Source organism: Callorhinus ursinus, unplaced genomic scaffold (genome assembly GCF_003265705.2).
Source record: "Callorhinus ursinus isolate GAN/ISIS: 27379988/994484 unplaced genomic scaffold, GSC_fseal_2.0 scaffold1, whole genome shotgun sequence".
Lineage (NCBI taxonomy): Eukaryota > Metazoa > Chordata > Mammalia > Carnivora > Otariidae > Callorhinus > Callorhinus ursinus.
Window position 1 is genome coordinate 111,203,123 of NW_027397063.1, and position 18,578 is coordinate 111,221,700.

General features: G+C 50.6%; 1 protein-coding gene across 1 annotated transcript in view; it reads right to left on the reverse strand.

Moving 5' to 3' along the window:
- Positions 1 to 567: 567 nt before the first annotated feature.
- SPSB4 (splA/ryanodine receptor domain and SOCS box containing 4) overlaps positions 568 to 18,578 on the reverse strand; it is a 76,443-nt gene continuing 58,432 nt past the window's right edge. The window contains exon 3 of the mRNA XM_025870364.2: positions 568 to 2,010. Within this exon, the coding sequence (XP_025726149.1) occupies positions 1,883 to 2,010 (128 nt within the window). The 3' untranslated portion in view covers positions 568 to 1,882. The remainder of the gene's footprint in view (positions 2,011 to 18,578) is intronic.

An 18,578-nucleotide genomic window follows, 5' to 3' on the forward strand; every position in this document is an offset into this window, starting at 1 on the left:
CCTTGGAGGGACAGATCTGCCTGAGCCCTGGGTCCTCAGAGATTGGCACGGTGCATGTTTGTGACCTGTCCTGCTGCGTGAATGTTGTGCCAGTCCTCGCCCAGACCTTAGCCTGACTTGCTTGCATCCCCAAACCTGCCTAGGCTGCATGGTCACTCTTCAGCAACTGGCACTACTCCTTGATGATGACATACACTTCCAAAGTTGCATCTGGCTACACCTTTGGGTCTGGTTTGCAATGATTATCCCATAGGGTTCACTCTGCTGGACCCTGTACCCCTTGCAGAGCCACCCCGAGGACACCCCTACCCAGGCATCAGGAGTTCAACCTGGTTTTCCGCCACCATGACTAGCTGGTGTGGACGCAGGACCCAGGCACGTTCGCCTTTGTAAAATGACCTCGGGTTCAGGCTCAGGTGGGAACAGCAAGACAGAAGAGGCGAGAAGAGCCTGGGGAGGGGTTCGCGTTCTTGCCTCCTGAGGGTCTGGGGACACACTGGCCAGGCTGGCGCAAGGCCCCCGCCCAACCCTCCCCACAGAACATTTAAGCAGCTGAAGGACTGAACAACAAACTTTATTAGAAACACTCCTCATTCATCAGTCAAATTCACATTGAAGTGGGGGAAGGCAGTGCCATCCGGGGCTCTGGAACCCCACTGCTGTGACAATTTCCAGTTAAAAATGGGTCTGGGCAGCGAGCTTCAGAAACACATGAGAGATGCTTAATGGTGGCGGCGGCGGCGGCAGCAGCATCTCCAGGAGGGGACCGGGCTCGGAGCGGGCGGAGAAGCTGCTGTCCACAGCCACCCTGCCAGCGACAGGGCTGCCCCTGAGGCCCCAAGCTGATAAATAAACAGCACATCACACACACACTGGAAACAAACAAACTCGTACATGTCTCCTAAAGTGAAAAAATAATTCGCTCAAATAAAGCTTTGTGGCAGCTAGGCACCTCCAGGATGGGCAGTTGCCTAGAGACCCCCAGCACCCCAGGAAGGCTCACCAGCCTGAGGACATCATCTACTTGGGAGGCACAATGCCCCCAATTCCCCCATTAGCACCTTTGGACTAAGTACTGCCCTCTCACCACATTCCTCTTTTAAAATGCAGCGTGACTCAAGATAATAATAATAATAGTAAGGATACACTCTGTCCCTGGGGTGAATGAGTCAGACTCAGCTTCCCTGAATAGAGGTGCCTGGGGTAGCCAGAGAACTGTGGGCCAGCGAGGGGGTGGGGGGGTGAGGGGGATGGGACAGAGAGGGCGGTGAAGGGGTAAGTAAACAATGTTTGAAGAGGTAAGCAGGAAGGTGTCAAAACACACGGCTTTGTCCATGTGCCAATTCTGCAGTTGGGCATCCCTGGGTAATAGTCTTGCAAAGGGGCACATAGTCCTAAAGTGTCAAGGGGTGGGGGCCCAGAGGGGCACCCGCATCAAGCTGCTTTCGTCATTCATTATTCAGAGGCAATTTCTCCCCGAGCTGGCCAATTTTCCCCTGGTCCTGTCTGCACCAGGGCAAGCAATAGAAAAGTCTCCTGCCCAAACGTTTTATTCATTCTCTTGAATAAGAAGACAGGCTTTCTGATCAATACCAGGGGCCGCTGGGTCTTGGTCGGCGGGCAGGATCTCTGCTGGGCGCAGGCTCCCGGCTCTTCACAGCTTCCAAGGAGGTGCCCGACTTAGAAGGGCTGCCTCCAAGGCAGCAAGTACTGTTGGCAAGAGACATTTCGTTTTCCGAGTTGGGAACACGTCCTGGTCCTTTCAAAGAACTGAGTGTCCTGGTGCTCTGGGGTGAGGAGGAGCACCCCTTCCTGAAGGTACTGCGTGACCATGAAAAGCCAGGCCCTGCTGTATGCGGGTACCCACTGCTGCTCCTCAGCCTCACTGGTACTGCAAATAGTTTTTGAGAGATTGAGGCAGGGGCAGGGTGCTGATGTCCCGTAGGCGCTGGCGGCCCAGGGCCAAGCGGATGGATCTCCGGCACAGGTCCATCAGCGGCAGGGGCTCGGCTGCAACGAGAGGGGAGTGGTTAGTCTTGCTGGTGCCTTGCACACCTGCTCGTCCCCACCTACCCTCTGCCCACCACTGGCGCACCTGCTCCTCAGAGCTGACCTTCAGGGCCTGGGGCTCCTCCTCCGAGAAGCCGCCTCTAGTTATATTAGCTGAGGGCTTAGAGCAGTGTTTTTTAAACTGTGGGAAGTAACCGGTTAGACTAAAGAATGGTGAAATCAGTTCCTTGGACTGTGACCAGCAGTTGAAAAGAGAGAAAGAAAGAAGGAAAGAAAAAGAAAGAAAGAAAGAAAGAAAAGAAAAGAAAAGAAAAGAAAAGAAAAGAAAAGAAAAGAAAAGAAAAGAAAGAAAGAAAGAAAAAGAAAGAAAGAAAAAGGAGAGAGAGAGAGAAAGAAAGAAAGAAAGAAAGAAAGAAAGAAAGAAAGAAAGAAAGAAAGAAAGAAAAAGAAAGAAAGAAAAGAAAGAGAAAATGAAGAGCAATGACCATAGCAAGGGTAAATATCATTCCATGAAAACTTTGTCTCTGATGTGGATGTTCAGTGTGTCTCAGTGGAAAAAAATACTTCTCGCTGCAGATCGTGATAAAAATGAAAGTCTCTGAACTAGGAGGGGATCTGCAGGGGGCTTCCTCCTAGAAACAGGTTAGACTTAGGGAGGCTGTTTGAAATTCCTTTGAACCCTCACACTTCTCCTGTAGTGTTTTTTGATGATCAGCAGAGGGATGCATTTTCTTCTAATATCCAGTTCTGGAAAAAATTCATGAATTAAAATCCATAAGCCATAGAACCTCTGGATGTAGGACCAAGTTTAGTTAGTTTTACTGCAGACATGTTGATTAAGCTCTTACACTCTTCCAGGCCCTCTGATTGGACCCAGGGATACAGAGATAACAAAGCCAAGGCCAGAGGCAGCCCTGGAAGTAGAGGAGGGCTCGTGGACCCAAATTAAAACAGGTGAATAATCCGAATAGAGTATAATATGCGCAATAATTCTTAAATGCACAGGGGACAGAAACTGGGTGGTTCCTATGGAAGAACTGTTTGAAAGCTTCAAAGAGGATAACTGAATGAGGTTTTGAAGGGTGAATAGGAGTTTTATGTGATGTCAGGGAGGAGGGTATTCTAGGCCAAGAGAACAGGCAAAGGCAGAGAAGCGTAAGACAGGACAGGCTGGGAGGTCTAGAGAGAGAGGAGTGGTGCTGGTCTGCTGGACCAAGAATGAAGATGGTGGTGCTTACAGTTGTCTCATCTGGCTTGTACAGGCCTAGTTTCCCCAAGCCAACAGGAACATGCTAGAGGTCTGAAGCTGCATCTTCCCACTTCTTTTTTTTTTTTTGATAAGAGAATAAGTGATAGTTTAAAAGCATTCTATAATGTACTAAGATGCAATCAAACTGTAAATAGCAAATACTAATGCAAGAGCTGTGAGAAGAATAATATCATAAGGGATGAGAAAGTGGTCAAGAGTGTGTTTTATGGAAATTTTCATTTACTACAGCTGCAGAGTTCATGTGGAGAGCCATTAGAACTAAGGCAGGACTTGGCTGGTGCCCTGGAAGGCTCACACCAGAGCGTGTCCCGCTCTCCTTCACCTGAGGTGAGGCTGCACGGTCCCATATCTGCACAGGGTACTGGTGGCTTTAAACACTCTCCCCTCTGTATCCTCTTGTGATCCTCACAAGGATGGCCACTGTTGGCCAGGGAGGACTGGTCATCCTGTTTTTCAAGCCCAGAAAACAGACTGCTCATCCCCAGGCACATGGTCACAGAGTCACCATGCCTAGACCAACCCTTGACACCCCTCTTAACGTGCCCCCACCCTCCTTCAGCTGTACCCCTGTACCCAGCTTTCTTTCTCCCTGTGCCCCACCTGGTTCTGATTCAGGCTTTGCATTGCTCCCCAAATCATGCCTCTGTGAACAACCCCCCTCCCAAACCCAAATCCTCATCTAAGTGTAGTTACATTTTTATTTATATGTTTTGTATTCGAGTATTGCTGACACACAATGTTACATTAGTTTCAGGTTAATTGTAGTTACTCTTTATTGAAGACTCATTATAGGGGCACCTGGGTGGCTCAGTCGATTAAGCGTCTGCCTTCGGCTCAGGTCATGATCCCAGGGTGTTGGGATCCAGCCCCATGGTGGGTTCTGTGATCAGCCAGGAGTCTGCTTGTCCTTCCCTCTTCTTGTGCTCTCTCTCTGTCTCTCTCTCAAATAAATAAATAAGATCTTAAAAAAAAAAAAGACTTATTATGTGGTCAGGTGCTGTCCTAAGCTATTTGTAGCTGCTCACATGCATGTAGGTATCAAACTCATATCACAACAACCCTTTGGGGTAGGATTATTATTACGATTATTACTATCATCCCCATTTTAAGGAGGAGGAAACTGAAACACAAAGAGGGTGAGTCACTTGCCCAAGGACACATAGCCGAGAAGGGCCCGAGCCAGGAGCTGGTCCCCACGCGTGGCATGTTGGCAGGACATGGGTGGGCGCCATGCACAAGGCGTACCGAGCGGAGGTGTGCTCTTCTTCCACTTAGACAAATGTGGCAAGGATTTTCAATCCTAGCCATTGAACAATGAATGGGTACAAGGCGTCTATAAGCTTCTTAAAGGACATGACCCTGACTCACCTGTCTTAGGACCTACAGGCCTCAGTCTGCACCCATCGCAGGGGGATGGCCCAGAAACTGTCTATTAAATGAACGAGCTGATGTTCTGCTCCTGGGTGTGTCTTCTCCAGAGGTTTTAAGCAATTGGAATAAATTAATCTTGCCTGGCAGCACTCTCCTATAAATACCCTGAGAACAGGGCAGGTTTTAATTGACAAGAGGCTTGTGGTGAGGAGTCAGTGAGCTAGAAAGTGTAACGTACTTAGCACAGTGACCGGCACATAGTCGGTGCTCACCATACGCCACTTCCAGCTCCCTCTCCTTCCCATCCGGGCACTTGCGTGGTTGCCCTTGGGGAGGATAAGCTTGGGGATGGCTGGTAACAAGGTAGGCTCTGTCTGGGAGGCCAGCAGCAGTTCCTTCTCCAAGTGAGGGGAGATGGGCTGGCACTTGGCATCAGGAAAATTTTGAGCTGATAATCACTGCCAGATCTTGAGAGCTTTCTTAAATATTTTAAAGCTCTAGGCACACATTAGGTCCTCAATGCCCAAAATGCCAAGCCTTTTCAGCAAACCCAATTCCCTGTGTGTTTCCTGCCTAGTTAGGAGCTGGGGAAAAGGGAAGATCTCTGTTCATGGTCACTCCTCTGCAGTCATGGAAATCAATCCAGAGCCCGATTCTATAAAGGAAGCGAGAAGGGGGGGGCAGATGGGGTTCAGGGCACGTCTTTAGCTCTAAGTGTGATATAAATCATCTCTTCTCATTATTTGAGAGACCTTTACACTGACAGAGGCAGAGCAGTGCCAAAGCGCACAGGGCAAGTCCTCACTGCGGCTGTGAAACTTCCCAAGATCTGGGGATGCCCCGTGTCAGCTGGGCCCACCCTCTGATTCCTCTTTCGGACTCCCCTTGGCTTCAGATCCCTTCTTCAAGCTGCCACAAGCTGAGGCTTAGAAATGATCAACCAGGTGGCAAGAGAAACAAGGGATCTTTCAGCACAGGAGCCATTTTTGGAAATGTTTGCCAACTAAAAAATGAAAAAGGAATCCTTGTTCCCCAGAAGTGAATATCCAAATGGCCAATGAGTCCATGAAAAAGTGCTCAACTTTATGAATCATCGGAGAAGTGCAAGTTAGTGCCATGAAGTGACTCTACTACGTGCCAACCCAAATGGCCAAAATGCAAACAAGACATTAGCAAGTGCAGACAAGGATGTGGAGCAACTGGAACTCTCATAATGCTGAAAGCATGCAAGAGGGCACAACCACTCCGGGAAACTAAAGCTGAACCTCTGGCCTGCAGTTTGAGTTCGGGTGCACACAGGTGTACCAAATGCATGTGCACGCATACCCACAGTAGCATTATTTGTAAAAGCACAATCTGGAAACAACAGTTCTGCGGTCCACCAACAGTGGACTGTACACATAAATTATGTCTCTTCATACAGCGGGACACTAATCAGCCATGGGAAGGAAGGACCCACAATGACATGCAAACACGTGGATGAATTACAAACACAATCGTGAGCAAAAGAAAATTACACCTTGTGTGTCTTCACTTATCAGGTTCTGGAGCTGGGATGGTGAAGTGAGGGCAGCGCTGATACTGGGCAGGAGGTGATGAGGAGGGGCAGGAGGAAGCTCCTGGGGGGGGGGGGTCAGACATTGTTCTGTTCTTTGAGTTCTGGCTATACTAGTGTGTTCAGTTGGTAAAAACCATCAAGCTTAGTCCCCTGAGATTTGTATACTTTCTGCCTATTTATACTTCAAAAACACATTTACAGCAAGAAAAATAAAGTCACTGGCTGGTTGGGAGGGCCTCTACCCCCTGCTGGGGGGGTGTGGATCCAACACAAGCCAGGCATCTCTCCCCACCCCCAGCCCCAACGGGGTAAAGTAGGGAGAAGAGGTTGGCGTGGAGTCCCTGCTTCTGCTCCCACCCCCAGTGGGCCAGACAGTTGGCTCACCTTCTTGGAGCCACATTTTCCTCCTCTGTAAATTAGGGGATAGCAACATCTCCATCTGCATGTTGTGATGGTGGTATGACACCACATGCTCTTGCCTTAGAGGCACTCTCTCCACAGTATGTCTTATTTCAGGCCACCGGCCCAAAGAGGTACCTTTAAAATAGTAATAATTTACTTATTGTGGTTCTAAAAATTGCTCAGTACATCATCCTAATTGACAACAACGCTCTGCTCTTGATGAAGATTTATTGGAGCCGGGGCTGAATGTCTGGTTCCATGCTAAAAATACTCCAAAGCAGCCATCGCCAAGGTTCTATGGTGACCCAAATTTTCCATAATTCTCCACCAGTAACCTCCTGTACAACCAACCCCAAGTAAGCCACAGGACTTCCCAGGGACTCTGTTTTGCTGTCAATAAAATGGGGGAAGTTAGCTCATCTGGCTTAGACAGTCCACGTCTGTGATGGAAATGTAGAGATTTCACACAGGGACTGGTGGCTGAAGCAGCTTTCCTGGGCCCCTTGACAGTCTCCTCTCTCTGCGGCGGAAGATGCCAAGACGTGAGGCACCATACCCTACTCCCATCCCTACGTTTATATTTTGAAAAAAGATCAACATTTTAAGATCAGGAGGTGAAATTCTTTTGTAATTGTTTTAGACAATGGTCAGCAGATGGGGGAAGGTTTGAGTGACAACCCTGACATCTGAACTCAAGTAGACCTGGGTACCTTTTGTTTTCAGGAAAAGAAATGAGAAGACATGCATGTGGATAAGCGCACACACATTCTATATGCACCATATGCTGTGCTGATCGCTTATGCATAGACTATGGTTTTGGTGCTGGAAGACTCAAGAGAATTGCCTGCATGCCTCTGGGCCTCCCCTCATACTGCTCCTTCAGCTGGAAGACCCTCCCCTGCACCACCTGCCAGAAACCTGCCTCCTCTATAGGACCTCCACCAAGGGTCACCTCCTCCCCAAAGATTTGGCTTCCCTGCCCTCTGCATCCACATCTGTCAGGTGTCACCCCACTTAGTTAATTACGTCAACGGACAAATATATCATTACCCACTCATTTCCAAAATATATGACATCCCTGTACCAACTGGCCCGGTCATGGTTGACAGGGACCTCAGCTCCCATCTAGAAAGCATTGGAATGTGGGGTTTTCTCTTTGCAAGCTTCACTGTCTCCCCAGCAAAAAGGGGTGTGACTATAGCTGGGACATAGCAGCACTTTCTGGTGAACTCTGTGCCAGCAAGCGTCCCTGGCACAGATGGGCCCCACATTTTTCCCTGGGATAGAGAGTGAGCAAGTCCCTTCGTGTGCATAGGAGTGCTGCACAGCAGAACAGTCCTAAATAATGCATGGCCTTCCCTAGCAACACTGCGGAGAGAGGACGTGGGAAACCTCCAAAGGGGAGAACCCAGAACAAAGAGTGCTAGAAAATGCCATCTGAACTGCATGGGACTGTGCTCCAGGGGGCATCCGTCCCAGCCCCATCTCCCCAAAAGGGCAGAAGAGATGTGCACATGTGTGCATGTATGTGTTTAAAGGATCTGACAACAATACTGGGAAGCAAGAAGGACAGTCAGCAGCCAAGATGTTCAGGTAAATTCTGGGAAGACACAGGCAGGTGGGACAGGTTGGGTGGAAAAATCAAGCAGAGAACTGGCTGCCCTGTGTGCCAGGGGTGGACGTGGCTCTCACCCAAGGAGCCCTGGAGAAGCCCCAAGCTCCAGCAACAGAGGGCAGACTGGGCATGGAGCAAACATTGGGGTACTCCCTTGAAGAACTCTGAGCTTGGCTTCGGGGGCAGCTGAAGCCTGGGCCTGCGCTCTGCGTCAGGTGGACAGGGTGGGGGTAGCTCCTCAGCGCTGTGGTCGAATAGAGATGCCCCATGGGGCATGAGCCAACCTCTCTCTGCCACGGAGGGCACGGTGGCTGGTGGGAAGAGGCTTCCATCTGTATGCAGTCCCCGTGGGTCTGGCCCGCCCCCCAGTTCCCTGGCCCAGTACCCGGCAGGAAGGTGTGTCCAGCAGAACGGCCTCCCCCGAAGACTCCACGGCGCTCCCAGGCACAGAGGGACCGCCCCGCACAGCCAGTAGCAACTACGTTTCAGACTCTGAAAGAAGAGCCTCTGCCCACCTAGTCTGAACATTACATGGGGATGTACTCCAGCAAAATGAGAAAGGAATCCAACCAACAGGATGGCACGAGCTTCCGGGAAAAGAGGAGCAAATGGAACATGGACATGAAGGAAGGTAGAGTGATGGACGTGAAGAGCCATTAGGTCTCCTGTCTAGGGCCGTCGCTTCTCTCAAGTGCCATCCTCCCCATCGTGCCCTGTGCCTCGTCGCCTCTGACCCCAGCCCTCAGCGAATTTCCCACTGTGCTCTCTGGGACTGCAGCTTCACACACAGAAAATTGCACCCTTGACTTGTCTGAGAGATTCCCCCCACTTCCTGACTTAAAAGCACAGAGCCTTGTCTCCTCCTGGGAGGCGGTCTGTGCCTTCAGGCCCAGGAGGTGGGGCAGGACTTTTCACTCCTTCTTGCCACATTCTAAGCTCTGCACCCACCATCTGCTTGTGAGAAGTCCCAGCTCCTCCGTGGCTCACAGCGCTCGGCTCTGATCCCTGTTGCTGTCATCTATTGACTTCTTGTCAGGGCTCTGGCCTGCACCATGCCGGCCACCCCCCACTGAGGGAATCCTCCCCGGGCACAGCCTCTCATCGCTCCTGAGTTGATGAGACTCCTGGTTCTGGCTCCTGGTTCTGGACTGCCTCGTGCTCGGGACGCTCTCCTCCACCCTGCTGCCCACCGCTGGGCCATGCCGTGGAGCTCAGCCACCTTCCAAAAAGCTCATTCCAGCACCCCAGTCTCTGACCACTGGATCAACTACCCCCACTGTGGTCACTATTTCCTCTCAGGGAAACCTCTAGGCCCCAGGACGCTCTCCTTTAGTGCTCCACCCATCCAGATCCCTTACCTTCACCTTCCTCCTCACCCAACTGAATGACAAAGGGTGTGGAGGCAGGCCGGTGGGATGGGTAGCCAGGGAGTGGCTGGGGGCTGGGAATGCACTGGAACAGGGAGCACCTTGAGCTCAGTTCGTCTCTGTTCAGTTCCTTTGCAGGGTCTCTCTGCCTGGACCCTGCTGCACAGCTGAGTGCGAAGTGGCTGAGCAGTTGGCAGCCCTGGGCCCCAGCTGGCCTCGGCCACCAGCTGCCAGAGCGGCTCCGCCTTCCTCCTTAGGGCCTCCGCCCCCATCACTGTGGCAAGTGGTTTGGCAAAAAGGCTCGGGGTCCCTTCCACAGCTGACACTTGGCAGAACAGAAATCCGATTTAATCCTGGCAGTGGAAGGACTCTAATTGAACCCAATCAGATTAGGCTTAAATGTACGTGAACAAGTGAATGGCAAGGCCAGAGAAGCCTGTGAGATGAATGTTAGATGAGCCTCAGAGACCTAGAGCTGTGGCTCCCGAGCTGCGAGCACAGGCCAGGTGGGCTTCCTGGGGGAGGTGATACTGAGCCAGACCCATGGGGGCTGACTGGCCATAACCTGCCATATTTTCAAAGGCAGGGCTGGCTGCTCAGAGGCCGCACTCAGGTTTACCAAGTGAGCCTCGTTTTAGCCACAGGCTCACATTGGCACTGTCGAAGGAATGAAGAATCTGGTGACCTGAATCCTTCATCTGAGGACCTTTTAGCCACGGGTATTCCCTGGCCTCTTGGCCAAGATCTCAGCAGAGTTGGGGCTGGGCTGCCTGTCTGCTCACTTTGCTGCTATGCCCTGGCCTTGCCAAAGCCAGTGGGAGGGTGTTAGCTGTTGCCCTCACCCAGCTGTGAGGAAGAATGAATGGCTCCAGGCAGGCGCTGGGCACTCGGGCCTCCCTGCGGATTTGTGGCCTCAACTCCTGTTGGGCCTCCGCAGCCTCTGAGCAGATGCAGCCTGGAGAAACCTCTTTGTGTTTAGGTTGGGGAGGACTGGAGGATGGGAGGAGGTCCCCTCACTTGCCCAGACTCAGAGCCTGGCAGCGGTGTGGAGAGATGTACCCGAGAGGAGTCCTAGCTCAGCTTCTCCCCTAGTCCAAAGCCAAGACCAGTCTCTACTGACAGCAAACTTGAAATTTTTAGGGACATCAAAGCATGAGAACATCACTATTATAATCAAAGTCTTCTTTCTTTCTTTCTTTATTTTTTTAAGAGTTTATTTATTTATTTGACAGAGAGAGACACAGCGAGAGAGGGAACACAAGCAGGGGGAGTGGGAGAGGGAGAAGCAGGCTTCCTGCTGAGCAGGGAGCTCTGCCTGCAGCTCCCCCTGCTTGTGTTCTCTCTCTCTCTCTCTAATAAATAAATAAATAAAATCTTCAAAAAAAAGAAGGGTTTGGAGGGATACCAGAGTCCCAGTGTCATTTTGTGGACTTTGAGGATAAAGTCTTGTACCTCTGGTGCAATGATGAATCACACATGTATGCAGGCATTATACTTCTACTTACAAACGTGCTTTGCAAGACCTGAGCAGGGAGCTGGGTACCCAGGGGCTCACGGGGCTACAGATGGAACAGAGAGACTGGAATAAATGGTGGCAGCCCAGGAAGGTTTGTGTTTGCTAGCAGGAACTGCAAGGGGAGCTGTGAGAGCCAGGAAGAGGGGCGCCTAACCCAGCCTGGGGGTACCCAGGATGGCTTCCTGGAGGAGGCAGCAGGTAAGAGAAGTTTTAGATGAATAAGAGTTAGCTCTCTGTTGAGTGAGGATGTTTATTGGCTCCAAAGGCATATCTCTTAGATGTGTTCAAAGAATCTCGTTTGTGTAACAATGGGAAAAGTTGTAGTTTTCTCAAAATGACACTTTGAGGAAACAAAAATCAGTTGTGGAAGAAAGGTCTAGTCTGTTAAAATAAAAAGTCGGTGTGCTCACCTCCCTGGGAGTACCGGCTGTGCCCTAGGCCCTAGCCAAGCGTCCGCACGGGCGGCCAGGTGTGCCCCGGGACGAAAGCACACCGAAATGGTGTGTGTCTCACCCTTCCAACGGAGACATTCCCAAACAGGCGCGCGTCCCTTTCTAGTTTCAGGTTCCTGAGTTCTGACTGGAACGACCCGTGCCGGTATTCCTGAAGCCTGAGACACTTTCAGTTTGGAGGGGAACTAAAATGACTACATGTAGACCTCAGCTCAACAGGTACCGGGCACCTGCTATTACCTGAGCCAGGGAGAGTGTCCCACCACCTCTACCCAGCTCCAGGCTGGGACCCTAGAGTGCCATCCACAGACCAACAGCATCAGCTTCACCCAGGAGCCTGTTGGGAATGGGGGATCTCAAGCCCACCCAGCACAACTGCATCAAAACCAGCAATTTCACAAGATCCCCAGTGGTCCACAGGCTTGGTCCACGGAGTTGCTCCACACATATCTCAACACCCGGCAGAGAGACCAAATACTCATCCCTGCCCATCCTCATCATTGTGCTTCTCTGGTGGGACCCCTGTCCTAGGGGCCATGTCTCAGGCTCCCAAGCCCTCCTCTGCCCTCCAAATTGGCCTTACTAGCAAGCCCTTCCATGCCTACCTTCTAAACATCTCTGATCCATCCTGACTTTCTATCTTCACCACCAGCCCCCTGGTCACTTCCTGACTCCACCATGAAAAGCAGCCTCCTGAGGGTCTCCCCCCCTCTGCCCTCTCCCCATCCAGCACGGCTCCCTCTCTCTGCTGGGCGAGACTCCCTCCTGTCCCCCAACTAGCCCTCCCCAGCAGAGGCCTTTGAGTGGTTCTCATCATTATGCTGACTCACCTGAGGAGTTTATGAGACAACTGCTGTTGGAAATATTCTGTCCTACTGCCAGACATCGTTGTCTAATTTTCAGCTGGGGAAATGTGGTTTCCCTACCCCCCGCCTGTGATAAATCCCGGGCCACCCTGAATTGCTCTAGAATCATTTCCTGTTGTTGTTGCTGCCTTCTGCCCCCGTAGACTGTAGGCTCCCACAGGTAGGGACCGGCTCTTGTCCCTGCTGCCCAGCCCTTATGGCTCTGCTCTGGACATCACGGGCGCTTGGTGTGGGACTGAACCGGCCGGCGTCTGGAAGAGAGGAGGCAGCTGCAATAAGCTTCATCTTTCAAAGGAAACTGCAGCCCAGCTCTTCTGGTATGAGGAACGAATTTAAAAAAGTAGCCCTTTCACACTGCCCTAGGCTGGCTAAAGAACCCTCCAGCAAGGCCCCCACAGGCAGGCAGAATTAGTAACACACTGCGCCAGTTCCTCGGTCTGGTGGAGGGATGTTCCTGACTCAGCTGAAAAATTTCCCAGAAAATCTGACTGTTTTCAACTTGGAGCTCACCCTGGGGAGCTGCATGATGGCTGGACACCCTGGCTTTGACCGAGGATGGCCCCTGGTCATGCAGGGAGAGCATCAGGGAGGTGGGGGGCGCTCTCTGGCTGTTATCCACCCTGCACCATGGATCATCCCAATGTCCCCAGAAGTCTTCTCTGCGGCTGTAGTCCTGGGAACAACCTGGCTGCCCCTACAGATACTGGAAAAAACACATCCCACATGGGACAACCGCATAAAGGAGCAGAAGGGTCCTTCAGAGACAGTTGGTGCATGCCCCATCTTGGGCAGGATTGGGGCTTTCAGAGATGGGTCCCCCTCCTCATGGTGTGTCCCTTTTTTCTTTCTTTTTTTTTTTTTTTTTAAGATTTTATTTATTTCCTTGACAGAGAAATAGAGCCCACACAAGCAGGGGGAGCGGCAGAAGGAGAGGGAGAAGCAGGCTCCCCACTGAGCAGGGAGCCCGACGTGGGACTCGATCCCAGGACCCTGGGACCATGACCTGAGCTGAAGGCAGACATTTAACTGCCTGAGCCACCCAGGCGCCCCAGTGTGTCCCTTTCTAAAGAAGAAGAATAAGGAGTGTGGGAGCAGCAGGACTTGCCGACCAGATGGCAAGACCGACTTAAAGCCATAGCAATGAGTACAGTGTGGTAATGGACAAACTAGAAAGTTCAAGAACAGCTAAAACTAAATAAGTCATTGTTTAGACATATAAGTGAAAAATCTATAAGGAACAATAAACACAAAATCCAGAGAAGTGAAGGCTGGCAGGGCTGAAAGAGGGACGGACACAGCAGTACCCAATTATCCACGTTCCAGTCCTGGGGTTGGGGGAGGGATTCATGGTAGCATTAAATTATAAAGAAGTAAATACATAAAGAAGCAAATTAGAATGAAAGAGGGCTATGCATGTGACCAATGATGGTGTATTACAAGTAAGGATTATGTTTAATCCAATTCTGTGTATCAGAGGTCCTGTCAAAAACAAAGAGAGAGAACGAGAGCAAAAGTGAGAGAGAGAAGTCATGGATTGGCCTCTCTCTGGCCAGAAGACGAATTACAGTTGAATGCTAGCTGATGAGTAATAATGGGGTCACTCTTGCCTGCTGAGAACTTAGCACTGCTTGGGGCACAGCTAGAAGGAGAAGCAGCCCAGGCCTGGAGCTGACTTCTGGCTTTAAATGGCAAGCTGCTTCCTCTGCAAAATGGGGACGACGCCTGCCTTGGGGGCCTGGGGGCACAAGACAAGGGCCACAGGCTCAGGCCCTGGAGTAGCTGGGCGATCACATGCAACAGCTTCTGTTGCTTCGGTTGCTCCTTCAGAACAAAGTGGAAATTGGCAGTGGGTGTGGAGAGCAGGACGGACACCCCCTGTAGGAGGCCTCCACGTCAATAACCACAGACGATTCTGCCCAGAGGTCGGAGGAGGCCAGAGCCGCTGGGGCACCAGGAAGCCGGGATGCGCATCTAGCTCAGTGGAACCCCACAACTCCAGCCCTGCCCATCAGCCCCTTCTACTTTGGGGGTGTTCCTTCCGATCTTTGCATCAGAAGCCGAAGCATGAGGAAAGCCATGAGTGTTGATCTACTTATTTTCTCAAAGTCTGTCTTGGTGTTCTCCTGGGCTCTTTGGCTGGATTTTTGGGAATAATAGTAGTAAAAATGTAAACAGTCAGAGCAAGGATGCACATAGCACTTGTTAGGCCAGGAGATGGTCTGAGTCTTCCCGTACTTACTCCTCACTGTGATTCAGCGAGGCAGCTGCTGTTATGAATGCCCACTTACGGACTGAGCAAACTGAGGCACAGAGAGAGGTTAGGTAGCTTGCTTGGAGCCATAGTGAAGTGGTGAAACGGGGCCGGAACTTGGGCAGTATGGTTTGGGACGCGCTTTCTGTTGGCAGACTCTCTTGGGGAGGTGGGGTGACAGGCACTGGGAAAGAAACCCAGCTCTGCTGATTGTCACCTAGCCTTGCCCCTCAGCCTTGCTCCATGTGGAGGGGCTAGCTCTGTCTCCGTGCATGGAGATCCCCAGATGGACTGGAGGTGAGCCCCTGGCCCAGCCTTGCCCTGCCATGGCTGGCACGCAAGCAGTGAGGTAGGGCCCAGACGAGGGATCCTGCCCAGGAGGGGACAGTTACTAACGGGTCCTCCAATCCACCTGGTACCACTTGGATTTGGCCTCAACAATTTGGAAAGAAGGGAGCCAAAGCAGACTGCACGAGGGGGCTTCTTGCCTCCAGGAACAACCACCATCCCTTCCCGCTGCAGCCCTGGGCTGTGCACCCTGCAACCATGAGGCTAACTGGCACAGCTGACTCCTCTTTTCTAGCAAAGAGCCAAGGTCAGGCAAACTTCCTTCCACTTGGGAAACGTCATCACTCCAGCCTCTTGCTAAACAGCATAAGCCCCGGGGCTTTAATATGAAGGCCTTTTAATGGATGTATTGTGTTTATTTGACCTTTCCAAGTGTGAGCTCAGAAACAGGCCCAGAGGAGGATGGTGGAAACTTGTTTTTCTTAAGTTAAGCAAAACTGATGAGTAAACTGAATTCTTGGATGGAGTCTGCTGAATTTTCTCAGCCTGGCTCCCTGCTCCTTTAGTCAGAGGATCCAAGTAGCTCAAGAGGAGCCCCGTATTTAGGGGATAGCTTGGGAAGAGAAAAAGTATCTAGTAAAAAGTGGGAAGTGATGATGTCTGTAAATGCATATTTTCTGTGTGTAAAGAGCCGTGCTGCATCACGGCAAATTTGGAAACGACTGTCCTATTTCTATCTCTCATTTCAAGGCAAATGGCTTCCTGCTTTAGGTAACTTTTTAAAAAGTTAATGATCAGTGCCTGAATGAAAACCCCTTCCAGTATGACAGATATGTTTGGATTTGGGACCAGAAGGCTGCAAACTCCCGGGCCTCGGGGCCAGGGGGAGAGGTACCCTAAGTGACCGGCAGGAGCAGTGGGCGTGGGAGAGTGCGGGGCGGGGGCCCATGGACACCAGGGGACACACACAAGCTCCGGCTCGGGCTCCAAGCAGGAAGGTGGGCCTGGTGTTTCCTCCTGCGCTTTCCAAAACACCTGAAATCCAGATTTTTATGAGACATTTTTGTGTTATTTTAATTCAGTACGGCCAAACACAACATTTCTCGGCCCAGACACAGACCCAGGCTAGCAGGGTCGCCTCTCCTGCGCAGGGAAGCTCCTTCACCACCTTGTCAAAATTCACCAGCTGGGGGGCAGCCCATCCTCATAAGCTGCCGGCGGGTCTGATCCAGCCACGGAGGCACAGACTCCATGGGATCCAGTGATTTGCTCACTGCTCTTCCACGGTGAGGATGACTCTAGCTACACTAGCCTTAATTACATGCAAGAAACCCGGACTGCACGAAGACCCAATTCTCTCTCCCCGCAGTCTCCCAGCAAGGATTCTAATGAGTATCCAGATTGGAAAGATCTCACTCACTTGGACTCCAAACGTATCCACTCCTTCTTCACACCCAGTTTTCCTTGTGTAGACACCAGGTGGGTAAAATGTACCATCCACTGTGAGGGGTTCGGACACCTGGGAGTCAGGGGGCACTGCAGGGACCACCACAGAATAGCAGTAATAACACCACCACTGCTACTACCCCACCAATGATAATCATGGTTAATACGGAGCTCACCGCAAGTGCCAGACACTTGCCCTTTGGTAACTCATTCAGTCCCCACAGCATGCCTAGGAGGCACCATCCTAAAAGGTACCGTGTTTACCTTCATTTTAGAGCCAAGAAACTCAGGCATAGCGAGGTCGTGTGATTCCCAAGGTCACCCAGAAGTAAAGGGCAGAGCTGTCAGCTCCAGAATCTGTTCCTCACAAGACACTATTCAATGCCCAGAACACCGATATATTTGGTGTAAAATGCCCATATCTATTTTCCCATAAAATCAAACACCTTCTTATTTCTTATTTTACTCCAGACAAGGGGTAGCAGATGGTGGAGCTCTATGAACAAAAACATATTAGTAGAGAAAAATGACAGATAAAATTAACTTGTTTTGCTAGCGTGAGCTGGAAAAAGGCAGGAGACTATCTTAGTTCAGGCTCTGGCAAAACCAGTTTCCTAAAGGAATTCAGATTGAGAATCCTCTTGGCCAATCTTGCAAGTGGCCAAGAGAATAGATCTTCAATGTTCCCACCACCAAAGAGAACAGGTAATTAGGTGATGTGACGGAGGTGTTAGCTTACCCTGCAGAGATAATCATTTTGCCATATGTAAGTGTATCAAATCCACATGTGGTTCACCTTGAACTTACACAATGTTATATGTCAATTATATCTCAATAAAGCTGGGGGGGAGGCTTGTTTCCCAATTAAAATAATAATAATAATAATAATAATAATAATAATAATAAAACCACCACCACCACCACCTAAGGCGAGCAACTGCCCTCTGCTGGGCCCCACCTGCTTGAGATGCATCACCTCACTGGGCCAGCACAGCGAGTCCAGACACAGCACCATCTTCCCATGTTGTTTCTCAGTGAGCAAGACAAGCTGCCGGCACGTTACCGCAGAACTAGTGAGTGGCGGACGGCGCTGGTGTGTATTCACTATGCTTTTGTCAACTACCCCCGGAGTCCCATGTTTCTTGAGGGTCTGCTGTGTGCAAAGCCAGGTGCTGGGGAATCGGAAATGAGTCAGACACGCTCAGTTTGGGGAGCACACAGTTTCCTGGGGGTCATGGGGGATAAAGGGAGCTCCCCAGGGCCATGCTCAGGGTGAATGAGTTCCCCCTGTGAATACTTTCTGCATCAGCACAATTGCCCTGTCGACTGAAGTCTGTGGACAGCTTCCTTGCGATAAATTTATTTTTTAATTGAGGTGAGGTTTACATAACATAAAATTAACGGTTTTAACTATAATTCAATGGCATTTAACACATTCACAGTGTTGTACAGCCACTGCCTCAAGTTCCAAACCTTTTGGATCACCCCCAAGGACATCCTGTACCCATGAAGCAGTTACCCCCCACCTCATTCCTCCTTGCTCCAGTCTCTGGCAGCCACTAACTAGCCTTCCTACCTCTATGAATTTATCTGTTTCAGATATCCCACATAAATGGAATCAGACCATATATGACCTCTTGTATCTGACTTTTTTCGCTTAGCAACAATGTCCCTGGAACTCCTCCACGTTGTAGCAGGTGTCAGATCTTCATTCCTTTTTATGGCTAAATAATATTCCGTTGTACTGATGCCCCACATTTTGCTTATCCATCCAGTGACGGACATTTCAGGTAGTTTCTACCTTTTGGCTGTTGTGAGTAGTGTCTCTGTGTATATGTGGGGACAAGTATTTGTTTGAATACCTACTTTCATTTCTCTTGGGTATATAACGAGGAGTGGAATTGCTGGGTCATATGTTGATGCTGTGTTTAACTTTTTTTTTTTTCAAAGATTTTATTTATTTATTTATTTGAGAGAGAGCGAATGAGAGATAGCACGAGAGGGAAGAGGGTCAGAGGGAGAAGCAGACTCCCCGCCGAGCAGGGAGCCCGATGTGGGACTCGATCCCGGGACTCCAGGATCATGACCTGAGTCGAAGGCAGTTGCTCAACCAACTGAGCCACCCAGGCGCCCTCTATGTTTAACTTTTTGAGGAGCCACCAAACT